This window comes from Hyla sarda, chromosome 10 (assembly GCF_029499605.1).
Source record: "Hyla sarda isolate aHylSar1 chromosome 10, aHylSar1.hap1, whole genome shotgun sequence".
NCBI classification, from domain to species: Eukaryota; Metazoa; Chordata; class Amphibia; order Anura; family Hylidae; genus Hyla; species Hyla sarda.
In genome coordinates this window covers 140,074,207-140,089,178 of record NC_079198.1, presented here as the reverse complement: position 1 = coordinate 140,089,178, position 14,972 = coordinate 140,074,207, and the positions used below count along the sequence as shown (strand labels likewise).

Here is a 14,972-nt window from a genome sequence, read left to right as displayed (position 1 = left end):
CCCAGCTCTGCTTCACTGACAAGCCCAGCTCTGCTTCACTGACAAGCCTAGCTCTGCTACACTGACAAGCCCAGCTCTGCTAGACTGACAAACCCAGCTCTGCTACACTGACAAACCCAGCTCTGCTACACTGACAAGCCCAGCTCTGCTGCACTGACAAGCCCAGCTCTGCTTCACTGACAAGCCCAGCTCTGCTACACTGACAAACCCAGCTCTGCTACACTGACAAGCCCAGCTCTGCTTCACTGACAAGCCCAGCTCTGCTTCACTGACAAGCCCAGCTCTGCTTCACTGACAAGCCCAGCTCTGCTTCACTGACAAGCCCAGCTCTGCTACACTGACAAACCCAGCTCTGCTACACTGACAAACCCAGCTCTGCTACACTGACAAGCTAAAAACTGCAATACTGACAAACTCAGCTCTGCTGCACTGACATGTTTACCTTTGCAACATTGACTAACCTGACTGAACAACCCAAACTTGACAAACCAATGTAACCCGTATTATCTGCATATTACATCTTCTTTTTACACAGATACCTTATAGCTAATTGTAGCTAAACGACCCTTAATGGGGTACCCCACTGGAAAACATTTTTTTTTCTTTATTACCGTAGTAATAATCACCTGGTGCCAGAAATTTAAAAATATTTGTAAATTACTTCTATTTAAAAATCTTAATCCTTCCAGTACTTATCAGCTTCTGTATGCTTCACAATAAGTTCTTTTCTTTTTGAATTTCCTTTCAGTCTGACCACAGTGCTCTCTGCTGACACCTCTGTCCATGTCAGAAACTGTCCAGAGGAGAGGTTTGCTATGGGGATTTTTCTCCTACTCTTGACAGTTCCTGACACGGACAGAGGTGTCAGCAGAGAGCACTGTGGTCAGACAGAAAAGACATTAAAAAAGAAAAGAACTTCCTGTGGATCATACAGCAGCTGATAAGTACTGGAAGGATTAAGATTTTTAAATAGAAGTAATTTACAAATCTGTTTAAAACCCCTTAACGACGCAGGACGTATATTTAGGTCCTGCGCCGGCTCCCGCGTTATGAAGCGGGATCGCGCCGCGATCCTGCATCATATCGCGTCGGTCCTGGCGCTCATCAACGGCCGGGACCCGAGGCTAATACCACACATCACCTAAAGTGAAACTTAAAGTGTCCCGGCTGCTCAGTCGGGCTGTTCGGGACCGCCGCGGTGAAATCACGGTGTCCCGAACATCTGGCAGGACACCGGGAGGGCCCTTACCTGCCTCCTCGGTGTCCGATCGGCGAATGACTGCTCCGTGCCTGAGATCCAGGCAGGAGCAGTCAAGCTCCGATAATGCTGATCACAGGCGTGTTAATACACGCCAGTGATCAGCATAGGAGATCAGTGTGTGCAGTGTTATAGGTCCCTATGGGATAACAATGATCAGTATAAGAGATCAGTGTGTGCAGTGTTATAGGTCCCTATGGGATAACAATGATCAGTATAAGAGATCAGTGTGTGCAGTGTTATAGGTCCCTATGGGATAACAATGATCAGTATAAGAGATCAGTGTGTGCAGTGTTATAGGTCCCTATGGGATAACAATGATCAGGATGAGAGATCAGTGTGTGCAGTGTTATAGGTCCCTATGGGATAACAATGATCAGGATGAGAGATCAGTGTGTGCAGTGTTATAGGTCCCTATGGGATAACAATGATCAGTATAAGAGATCAGTGTGTGCAGTGTTATAGGTCCCTATGGGATAACAATGATCAGGATGAGAGATCAGTGTGTGCAGTGTTATAGGTCCCTATGGGATAACAATGATCAGTATAAGAGATCAGTGTGTGCAGTGTTATAGGTCCCTATGGGATAACAATGATCAGTATAAGAGATCAGTGTGTGCAGTGTTATAGGTCCCTATGGGATAACAATGATCAGTATAAGAGATCAGTGTGTGCAGTGTTATAGGTCCCTATGGGATAACAATGATCAGGATGAGAGATCAGTGTGTGCAGTGTTATAGGTCCCTATGGGATAACAATGATCAGGATGAGAGATCAGTGTGTGCAGTGTTATAGGTCCCTATGGGATAACAATGATCAGTATAAGAGATCAGTGTGTGCAGTGTTATAGGTCCCTATGGGATAACAATGATCAGGATGAGAGATCAGTGTGTGCAGTGTTATAGGTCCCTATGGGATAACAATGATCAGTATAAGAGATCAGTGTGTGCAGTGTTATAGGTCCCTATGGGATAACAATGATCAGTATAAGAGATCAGTGTGTGCAGTGTTATAGGTCCCTATGGGATAATAATGATCAGGATGAGAGATCAGTGTGTGCAGTGTTATAGGTCCCTATGGGATAACAATGATCAGTATAAGAGATCAGTGTGTTCAGTGTTATAGGTCCCTATGGGATAACAATGATCAGTATAAGAGATCAGTGTGTGCAGTGTTATAGGTCCCTATGGGATAACAATGATCAGTATAAGAGATCAGTGTGTGCAGTGTTATAGGTCCCTATGGGACAAAAAAAATGTAAAAAAAAGTGTTAATAAAGGTCATTTAACCCCTTCCCTAATAAAAGTTTGAATCACCCCCCTTTTCCCATAAAAAAAATAAAACAGTGAAAAAAAAAAAAAAACATATGTGGTATCGCCGCGTGCGTAAATGTGCGAACTATAAAAATATATCATTAATTAAGCCGTACGGTCAATGGCGTACGCCCAAAAAAATTCCAAAGTCCAAAAAAGCGTATTTTGGTCACTTTTTATACCATTAAAAAAATTTATAAAAAGTGGTCAAAAAGTCCGATCAAAACAAAAATCATACCGATAAAAACTTCAGATCACGGCGCAAAAAATGAGTCCTCATACCGCCCCGTACGTGGAAAAATAAAAAAGTTATAGGGGTCAGAAGATGACATTTTTATACGTATAAATTTTCCTGCATGTAGTTATGATTTTTTCCAGAAGTGCGACAAAATCAAACCTATATAAGTAGGGTATCATTTTAACCGTATGGACCTACAAAATAATGATAAGGTGTAATTTTTACCAAAATATGCACTGCGTAGAAACGGAAGCCCCCAAAAGTTACAAAATGGCGTTTTTTTTTTCGATTTTGTCGCACAATGATTTTTTTTTCCGTTTCGCCGTGCATTTTTGGGCAAAATGACTAATGTCACTGCAAATTAGAATTGGCGACGCAAAAAATAAGCCATAATATGGATTTTTAGGTGGAAAATTGAAAGGGTTATGATTTTTAAAAGGTAAGGAGGAAAAAACGAAAGTGCAAAAACGGAAAAACCCTGAGTCCTTAAGGGGTTAACTTTCTGGCACCAGTTGCTAAAAAAAATTATTTTTTCCCAGTGGAGTACCCCTTAAACACTTTACATAGGACTGCAGAATATATTGTTAACATAATAAACCCAATAACCATCATCGTTGCCTCTTACAGATACAATAGTATCCTTATAGCAGTGTTTCCCAACCAGGCTGCCTCCAGCTGTTGCAAAACTACAACTCCCAGCATGCCCGGACAGCCTTTGGCTGTCCGGGCATGCTGGGAGTTGTAGTTTTGCAACAGCTGGAGGCACCCTGGTTGGGAAACACTGCCTTATAGTTATAAAGTTACCACCTTGATCTCTGACTGCCAGAGGGCCACGCGCTCATAAACCTATAGGGGGCGCCACATAAATTATAAAGTATTATTATTAATAAAAGCAATGATAAAATATATTTCTGACTTTTAGGCTACATAGTAGTTACCTGTAGGATCGGGAGGTCGGAGTTCTCCCTGCGCCCGGCTCGCTCCCCGCCTCTCCGCTGACTGCGCCTCTCATACACTTACAATGGGAGCACATCCTGTCAGACATTTCCCGGAGGTGCTTCCTACCATTGGGTTTTTCCGAGTGACAAAATCTTGACAGACCGTCTTACTGAGCGAAACATTCTTTTCCGATAATTCATTTGGAAGGATGATGAAATGCAAACAAAAAAAAAAACGGCTGCGCGCGCAGGTGAGGCGTGAACTCCGCGCCCTCAGGACTTACGGGAGACGCGAAATTTAATTTGCCCTCAGGCCGAAAAACATGAGAGATGATGACTCCTTAAATATGACGAGCAACAGGGCAAACTGACAAGGAACGAAACCGCCCAACCCTGAAAAACAATGGCGCAGGAAACCGCAACAATGGTTCTGTTGAAAAACTACAACTCCCAGCATGCCCGGACAGCCGTTGGCTGTCCGGGCATGCTGGGAATTGTAGTTTTGTAACAGCTGGAGGCACCCTGGTTGGGAAACACTAGTCCAGGGGAACATCCATCGTCTCACCTTTAACCTTCAGGTAGTGTCCTCCGAATCTGTAGGCTTCAAAGTTGAGGGACAGCGGAGTGTTAGACTGATCCAGGAAGATGTCCACCTTACTGAGCTCTATACCTTTCCTTTCAAAGGCCGGAATGAGAACTTCACTAGAAAGAAGAGAATCGGTCATGTGAAAGGAGGGAAAAATCTATATCTATCTATCTATCTCATATCTATCTATCTATCTATCTATATCTATCTATATCTATCTCATATCTATCTATCTATCTCATATCTATCTATATCTATCTATATCTATCTCATATCTATCTCATATCTATCTCATATCTATCTATATCTATCTCATATCTATCTATCTCATATCTATCTATCTATCTATCTATCTCATATCTATCTATCTATCTCATATCTATCTATATCTATCTATATCTATCTCATATCTATCTATCTATATCTATCTATATCTATCTCATATCTATCTATCTCATATCTATCTCATATCTATTATCTATCTCATATCTATCTGTCTCATATCTATCTATATCATATCTATCTCATATCTATCTATCTCATATCTATCTATCTCATATCTATCTATATCTATCTCTCTATCTCATATCTATCTATCTATATCTATCTATATCTATCTCATATCTATCTATCTATATCTATCTATATCTATCTCATATCTATCTATCTCATATCTATCTATCTATCTATCTCATATCTATCTATCTATCTATCTATCTCATATCTATTATCTATCTCATATCTATCCATATCATATCTATCTATCTCATATCTATCTATCTATCTATCTATCCATCTATCTCATTTCTATCTATATATCTCATATCTATCTAGCTCATATCTATCTAGCTCATATCTATCTATCTCATATCTATCTATCTCATATCTATCTATCTATCTATCTATATCTATCTCATATCTATCTATCTCATATCTATCTATCTCATATCTATCTATCTATCTATCTCATATCTATCTCATATCTATCTATATCTATCTCATATCTATAAATCTCATATCTATCTATATCTATCTCATATCTATCTATATCTATCTCATATCTATCTATCTATCTCATATCTATCTATCTATATCTATCTATATCTATCTCATATCTATCTCATATCTATCTATATCTATCTCATATCTATCTATATCTATCTCATATCTATCTATCTATCTATCTATCTATATCTATCTCATATCTATCTATCTATCTATCTATCTATCTATCTCATATCTATCTATCTATCTATCTCATATCTATCTATCTATATCTATCTCATATCTATCTCATATCTATCTCATATCTATCTATATCTATTTCATATCTATCTATCTATCTTATATCTATCTCATATTTATCTATCTCATATCTATATATCTATATATCTCATATCTATCTTTCTCATATCTATCTCATATCTATCTCGTATCTATCTATCTCATATCCATCTATCTCATATCCATCTATCTCATATCTATCTATCTATCTCATATCTATCTATCTCATATCTATCTATCTATCTATCTATCTCATATATATCTCTCTCATATCTACCTATCTATCTATCTCATATCTATCTATCTGTCTATCTCATATCTATCTATCTATCTCATATCTATCTATCTATCTATCTATCTCATATCTATCCATCTATCTATCTCATATCTATCTCATATCTATCTCTATCTATCTATCTCATATCTATCTATCTATCTATCTCATATCTATCTATCTCATATCTATCTATCTATCTATCTCATATATATCTCTCTCATATCTACCTATCTATCTTATGCACCTTTAAGATTTCAGCTTCACAAATAAAAGCATTGAAGATAATAAATGACTTATTTTGATGTGAAGTTAATGTATAATCTATAATAATAACTATTTCCTGTCCCAATATATTCTGTTACCTTCTCTGGTTCCGTGTGATAGGTGACTGGGATGTGTTTTCTCTATAGAATTTTCTATGACCCTTATTCTATCTTCCTGACCTTTCCATCACATTCCTGAGTGAAAGGTCAGATCTGAAGCTCAATAGAGGCCCGTACTGTACACTAGGCAGGTCCCGTACTGTACACTAGGCAGGTCCCATACTGTACACTAGGCAGGTCCCATACTGTACACTAGGCAGGTCCCATACTGTACACTAGGCAGGTCCCATACTGTACACCAGGCAGGTCCTGCACTGTACACCCGGCAGGTCCCGTACTGTACACCAGGCAGGTCCCGCACTGTACACCAGGCAGGTCCCATACTGTACACTAGGCAGGTCCTGCACTGTACACCCGGCAGGTCCCGTACTGTACACCAGGCAGGTCCCGCACTGTACACCAGGCAGGTCCCGTACTGTACACTAGGCAGGTCCCATACTGTACACTAGGCAGGTCCCATACTGTACACCCGGCAGGTCCCGTACTGTACACCAGGCAGGTCCCGCACTGTACACCAGGCAGGTCCCGTACTGTACACCAGGCAGGTCCCATACTGTACACTAGGCAGGTCCCATACTGTACACCCGGCAGGTCCCGTACTGTACACCCGGCAGGTCCCGCACTACACACCCGGTAGGTCCCGCACTGTACACCATGCAGGTCCCGCACTGTACACCATGCAGGTCCCGCACTGTACACCATGCAGGTCCCGCACTGTACACCCGGCAGGTCCCGCACTGTACACCCGGCAGGTCCCGCACTGTACACCCGGCAGGTCCCGCACTGTACACCAGGCAGGTCCCGTACTGTACACCCGGCAGGTCCCGCACTGTACACCAGGCCGGTCCCGTACTGTACACCAGGCAGGTCCCGTACTGTACACCCGGCAGGTCCCGTACTGTACTCCCGGCAGGTCCCGCACTGTACACCCGGCAGGTCCCGCACTGTACACCCGGCAGGTCCCGCACTGTACACCCGGCAGGACCCGCACTGTACACAAGGCAGGACCCGCACTGTACACAAGGCAGGACCCGTACTGTACACCCGGCAGGTCCCGTACTGTACACCCGGCAGGTCCCGTACTGTACACCCGGCAGGTCCCGTACTGTACACCCGGCAGGTCCCGTACTGTACACCCGGCAGATCCCGCACTACACACCCGGCAGGTCCCGCACTGTACACCCGGCCGGTCCCGTACTGTACACCCGGCAGGTCCCGTACTGTAGACCCGGCAGCTCCCGCACTGTACACCAGGCAGGTCCCGCACTGTACACAAGGCAGGTCCCGTACTGTACACCCGGCAGATCCCGCACTGTACACCCGGCAGGTCCCGTACTGTACACCCGGCAGGTCCCGTACTGTACACCCGGCAGATCCCGCACTGTACACCCGGCAGGTCCCGTACTGTACACCCGGCAGATCCCGCACTACACACCCGGCAGGTCCACTATGAATGGGCCCATCTCCTCCCGGGGAGGCCAAGGCCCAGGATGCCGATCTGTAATCTACTAAATAACCCTTTTGTTCTCTTAGTTCTGTGATTAACTGAGAAGACTATCTCATATATATCTATCTATCTCATATCTATCTTTCTCATATCTATCTCATATCTATTTCATATCTATCTCATATCTATCTCATATCTATCTATCTATCTATCTCATATCTATCCATCTATCTATCTCATATCTATCTCATATCTATCTCTATCTATCTATCTATCTCATATCTATCTATCTCATATCTATCTATCTCATATCTATCTATCTATCTATCTCATATATATCTCTCTCATATCTATATATCTATCTATCTCATATATATCTCTCTCATATCTACCTATCTATCTTATGCCCCTTTAAGATTTCAGCTTCACAAATAAAAGCATTGAAGATAATAAATGACTTATTTTGATGTGAAGTTAATGTATAATCTATAATAATAACTATTTCCTGTCCCAATATATTCTGTTACCTTCTCTGGTTCCGTGTGATAGGTGACTGGGATGTGTTTTCTTTATAGAATTTTCTATGACCCTTATTCTATCTTCCTGACCTTTCCATCACATTCCTGAGTGAAAGGTCAGATCTGCAGCTCAATAGAGGCCCGTACTGTACACTAGGCAGGTCCCGTACTGTACACTAGGCAGGTCCCATACTGTACACTAGGCAGGTCCCATACTGTACACTAGGCAGGTCCTGTACAGTACACCAGGCAGGTCCCATACAGTAGACTAGGCAGGTCCCATACAGTAGACTAGGCAGGTCCCGTACTGTACACTAGGCAGGTCCCGTACTGTACACTAGGCAGGTCCCATACTGTACACCAGGCAGGTCCCGCACTGTACACCAGGCAGGTCCCATACTGTACACTAGGCAGGTCCTGCACTGTACACCCGGCAGGTCCCGTACTGTACACCAGGCAGGTCCCGCACTGTACACCAGGCAGGTCCCGTACTGTACACTAGGCAGGTCCCATACTGTACACTAGGCAGGTCCCATACTGTACATCCGGCAGGTCCCGTACTGTACACCCGGCAGGTCCCGTACTGTACACCCGGCAGGTCCCGCACTACACACCCGGTAGGTCCCGCACTGTACACCATGCAGGTCCCGCACTGTACACCATGCAGGTCCCGCACTGTACACCATGCAGGTCCCGCACTGTACACCCGGCAGGTCCCGCACTGTACACCCGGCAGGTCCCGCACTGTACACCCGGCAGGTCCCGCACTGTACACCCGGCAGGACCCGCACTGTACACCCGGCAGGGCCCGCACTGTACACTCGGCAGGGCCCGCACTGTACACAAGGCAGGACCCGCACTGTACACAAGGCAGGACCCGTACTGTACACCCGGCAGGTCCCGTACTGTACACCCGGCAGGTCCCGTACTGTACACCCGGCACGTCCCGTACTGTACACCCGGCAGGTCCCGCACTACACACCCGGCAGGTCCCGCACTACAGACCTGGCAGGTCCCGCATTGTACACCAAGCAGGTCCCATACTGAACACCCGGCAGGTCCCGTACTGTACACCAGGCAGGTCCCGTACTGTACACCAGGCAGGTCCCGTACTGTACACCCGGCAGGTCCCGCACTGTACACCAGGCCGGTCCCGTACTGTACACCAGGCAGGTCCCGTACTGTACACCCGGCAGGTCCCGTACTGTACTCCCGGCAGGTCCCGCACTGTACACCCGGCAGGTCCCGCACTGTACACCCGGCAGGTCCCGCACTGTACACCCGGCAGGACCCGCACTGTACACAAGGCAGGACCCGCACTGTACACAAGGCAGGACCCGTACTGTACACCCGGCAGGTCCCGTACTGTACACCCGGCAGGTCCCGTACTGTACACCCGGCAGGTCCCGTACTGTACACCCGGCAGGTCCCGTACTGTACACCCGGCAGATCCCGCACTACACACCCGGCAGGTCCCGCACTGTACACCCGGCCGGTCCCGTACTGTACACCCGGCAGGTCCCGTACTGTAGACCCGGCAGCTCCCGCACTGTACACCAGGCCGGTCCCGTACTGTACACCCGGCAGATCCCGCACTGTACACCCGGCAGGTCCCGTACTGTACACCCGGCAGGTCCCGTACTGTACACCCGGCAGATCCCGCACTGTACACCCGGCAGGTCCCGTACTGTACACCCGGCAGATCCCGCACTACACACCCGGCAGGTCCACTATGAATGGGCCCATCTCCTCCCGGGGAGGCCAAGGCCCAGGATGCCGATCTGTAATCTACTAAATAACCCTTTTGTTCTCTTAGTTCTGTGATTAACTGAGAAGACTATCTCATATATATCTATCTATCTCATATCTATCTTTCTCATATCTATCTCATATCTATCTATCTATCTCATATCTATCTCATATCTATCTATCTATCTATCTATCTCATATCTATCCATCTATCTATCTCATATCTATCTCATATCTATCTCTATCTATCTATCTCATATCTATCTATCTATCTATCTATCTATCTCATATCTATCTATCTCATATCTATCTATCTATCTATCTATCTCATATATATCTCTCTCATATCTACCTATCTATCTTATGCCCCTTTAAGATTTCAGCTTCACAAATAAAAGCATTGAAGATAATAAATGACTTATTTTGATGTGAAGTTAATGTATAATCTATAATAATAACTATTTCCTGTCCCAATATATTCTGTTACCTTCTCTGGTTCCGTGTGATAGGTGACTGGGATGTGTTTTCTTTATAGAATTTTCTATGACCCTTATTCTATCTTCCTGACCTTTCCATCACATTCCTGAGTGAAAGGTCAGATCTGCAGCTCAATAGAGGCCCGTACTGTACACTAGGCAGGTCCCATACTGTACACTAGGCAGGTCCCATACTGTACACTAGGCAGGTCCTGTACAGTACACCAGGCAGGTCCCATACAGTAGACTAGGCAGGTCCCATACAGTAGACTAGGCAGGTCCCGTACTGTACACTAGGCAGGTCCCGTACTGTACACTAGGCAGGTCCCATACTGTACACCAGGCAGGTCCTGTACGGTACACCAGGCAGGTCCCGCACTGTACACCCGGCAGGTCCCGTACTGTACACTAGGCAGGTCCCATACTGTACACTAGGCAGGTCCCGTACGGTACACCAGGCAGGTCCCGCACTGTACACCCGGCAGGTCCCGCACTGTACACCCCGCAGGTCCCACACTGTACACCATGCAGGTCCTGCAATGTACACCATGCAGGTCCTGCACTGTACACCATGCAGGTCCCGCATTGTACACCAGGCAGGTCCCGCACTGTACACCCGGCAGGACCCGCACTGTACACCCGGCAGGGCCCACACTGTACACAAGGCAGGACCCGCACTGTACACAAGGCAGGACCCGTACTGTATACCCGGCAGGCCCCGTACTGTAAACCCGGCAGGTCCCGTACTGTACACCCGGCAGGTCCCGTAATGTACACCCGGCAGGTCCCGCACTACACACCCCTCAGGTCCCGCACTACAGACCTGGCAGGTCCCGCATTGTACACCCGGCAGGTCCCGTACTGTACACCCGGCAGGTCCCGCACTGTACACCATGCAGGTCCCGCACTGTACACCCGGCAGGTCCCGCACTGTACACCCGGCAGGTCCCGCACTGTACACCCGGCAGGTCCCGCACTGTACACCCGGCAGGTCCCGCACTGTACACCCGGCAGGTCCCGCACTGTACACCCGGCCGGGCCCGCACTGTACACAAGGCAGGACCCGCACTGTACACAAGGCAGGACCCGCACTGTACACCCGGCAGGTCCCGTACTGTACACCCGGCAGGTCCCGTACTGTACACCCGGCAGGTCCCGTACTGTACACCCGGCAGGTCCCGTACTGTACACCCGGCAGATCCCGCACTACACACCCGGCAGGTCCCGCACTACAGACCTGGCAGGTCCCGCACTGTACACCCGGCAGGTCCCGCATTGTACACCAGGCAGGTCCCGTACTGAACACCCAGCAGGTCCCGTACTGTACACCCGGCAGATCCCGCACTACACACCCGGCAGGTCCACTATGAATGGGCCCATCTCCTCCCGGGGAGGCCAAGGCCCAGGATGCCGATCTGTAATCTACTAAATAACCCTTTTGTTCTCTTAGTTCTGTGATTAACTGAGAAGACTATCTCATATATATCTATCTATCTCATATCTATCTTTCTCATATCTATCTCATATCTATCTATCTCATATCTATCTATCTCATATCTATCTCATATCTATCTATCTATCTCATATCTATCCATCTATCTATCTCATATCTATCTCATATCTATCTCTATCTATCTATCTCATATCTATCTATCTATCTATCTATCTCATATCTATCTATCTCATATCTATCTATCTATCTATCTATCTCATATATATCTCTCTCATATCTACCTATCTATCTTATGCCCCTTTAAGATTTCAGCTTCACAAATAAAAGCATTGAAGATAATAAATGACTTATTTTGATGTGAAGTTAATGTATAATCTATAATAATAACTATTTCCTGTCCCAATATATTCTGTTACCTTCTCTGGTTCCGTGTGATAGGTGACTGGGATGTGTTTTCTTTATAGAATTTTCTATGACCCTTATTCTATCTTCCTGACCTTTCCATCACATTCCTGAGTGAAAGGTCAGATCTGCAGCTCAATAGAGGCCCGTACTGTACACTAGGCAGGTCCCGTACTGTACACTAGGCAGGTCCCGTAGTGTACACCAAGCAGGTCCCATACTGTACACTAGGCAGGTCCCATACTGTACACTAGGCAGGTCCTGTACAGTACACCAGGCAGGTCCCATACAGTAGACTAGGCAGGTCCCATACAGTAGACTAGGCAGGTCCCGTACTGTACACTAGGCAGGTCCCGTACTGTACACTAGGCAGGTCCCATACTGTACACCAGGCAGGTCCTGTACGGTACACCAGGCAGGTCCCGCACTGTACACCCGGCAGGTCCCGTACTGTACACTAGGCAGGTCCCATACTGTACACTAGGCAGGTCCCGTACGGTACACCAGGCAGGTCCCGCACTGTACACCCGGCAGGTCCCGTACTGTACACCCCGCAGGTCCCACACTGTACACCATGCAGGTCCTGCAATGTACACCATGCAGGTCCTGCACTGTACACCATGCAGGTCCCGCATTGTACACCAGGCAGGTCCCGCACTGTACACCCGGCAGGACCCGCACTGTACACCCGGCAGGGCCCACACTGTACACAAGGCAGGACCCGCACTGTACACAAGGCAGGACCCGTACTGTATACCCGGCAGGCCCCGTACTGTAAACCCGGCAGGTCCCGTACTGTACACCCGGCAGGTCCCGTAATGTACACCCGGCAGGTCCCGCACTACACACCCCTCAGGTCCCGCACTACAGACCTGGCAGGTCCCGCATTGTACACCCGGCAGGTCCCGTACTGTACACCCGGCAGGTCCCGCACTGTACACCATGCAGGTCCCGCACTGTACACCCGGCAGGTCCCGCACTGTACACCCGGCAGGTCCCGCACTGTACACCCGGCAGGTCCCGCACTGTACACCCGGCAGGTCCCGCACTGTACACCCGGCAGGTCCCGCACTGTACACCCGGCAGGGCCCGCACTGTACACCCGGCAGGGCCCGCACTGTACACCCGGCCGGGCCCGCACTGTACACAAGGCAGGACCCGCACTGTACACAAGGCAGGACCCGCACTGTACACCCGGCAGGTCCGGTACTGTACACCCGGCAGGTCCCGTACTGTACACCCGGCAGGTCCCGTACTGTACACCCGGCAGGTCCCGTACTGTACACCCGGCAGATCCCGCACTACACATCCGGCAGGTCCCGCACTACAGACCTGGCAGGTCCCGCACTGTACACCCGGCAGGTCCCGCATTGTACACCAGGCAGGTCCCGCACTGTACACCCGGCAGGTCCCGGACTGTACACCCAGCAGGTCCCGTACTGTACACCAGGCAGGTCCCGGACTGTACACTCGGCAGGTCCCGCACTGTACACCCGGCAGGTCCCGCACTGTACACCCGGCAGGTCCCGCACTGTACACCCGGCAGGTCCCGCACTGTACACCCGGCAGGTCCCGCACTGTACACCCGGCAGGTCCCGCACTGTACACCCGGCAGGTCCCGCACTGTACACCCGGCAGGTCCCGCACTGTACACCAGGCAGGTCCCGCACTGTACACCAGGCCGGTCCCGTACTGTACGCCCGGCAGGTCCCGTACTGTACACCCGGCAGGTCCCGTACTGTACACCCGGCAGGTCCCGCACTTTACACCCGGCAGGTCCCGCACTGTACACCCGGCAGGTCCCGCACTGTACACCAGGCCGGTCCCGTACTGTACACCCGGCAGGTCCCGTACTGTACACCCGGCAGGTCCCGCACTTTACACCCGGCAGGTCCCGCACTTTACACCCGGCAGGTCCCGCACTTTACACCCGGCAGGTCCAGCATTGTACACCCGGCAGGTCCCGCACTGTACACGAGGCAGGTCCCGCACTGTACACCAGGCCGGTCCCGTACTGTACACCCGGCAGGTCCCGTACTGTACACCCGGCAGGTCCCGCACTGTACACCAGGCAGGTCCCGCACTGTACACAAGGCAGGTCCCGTACTGTACACCCGGCAGATCCCGCACTGCACACCCGACAGGTCCCACACTGTACACCCGGCAGGTCCACTATGAATGGGCCCATCTCATCCCGGGGAGGCCAAGGCCCAGGATGCCGATCTGTAATCTACTAAATAACCCTTTTGTTCTCTTAGTTCTGTGATTAACTGAGAAGACTATCTCATATATATCTATCTATCTCATATCTATCTATCTATCTATTATCTATCTCATATCTATCTTTCTCATATCTATCTATCTCATATCTATCTATCTATCTCATATCTATCTATCTCATATCTATCTCATATCTATCTATCTCATATCTATCTATCTATCTATCTATCTATCTCATATCTATCTCATATCTATCTATCTCATATCTATCTCATATCTAGGCTTGATAATGGCTAGGTGAGCTAGCCGAAAAGTCACCATCTTCACGTTTGTGTGAATAAAGACCACTTTTTTTTTGCAACATATGGGAGTGCGGTTGCCGTTCGTTTTCTATCTCATATCTATCTATCTCATATCTATCTATCTATCT

At 48.0% G+C, this 14,972-nt stretch overlaps 1 protein-coding gene across 6 annotated transcripts in view; it reads right to left on the bottom strand.

Moving 5' to 3' along the window:
* Nucleotides 1-14,972, bottom strand: part of PLEKHG5 (pleckstrin homology and RhoGEF domain containing G5) — a 351,187-nt gene that overhangs the window by 104,114 nt on the left and 232,101 nt on the right. For all 6 annotated transcript variants that reach the window (XM_056544819.1, XM_056544817.1, XM_056544820.1 and 3 more), the window contains one exon: nucleotides 4,313-4,449. In XM_056544819.1, coding sequence (XP_056400794.1) covers nucleotides 4,313-4,449 — 137 coding nt within the window. The remainder of the gene's footprint in view (nucleotides 1-4,312; nucleotides 4,450-14,972) is intronic.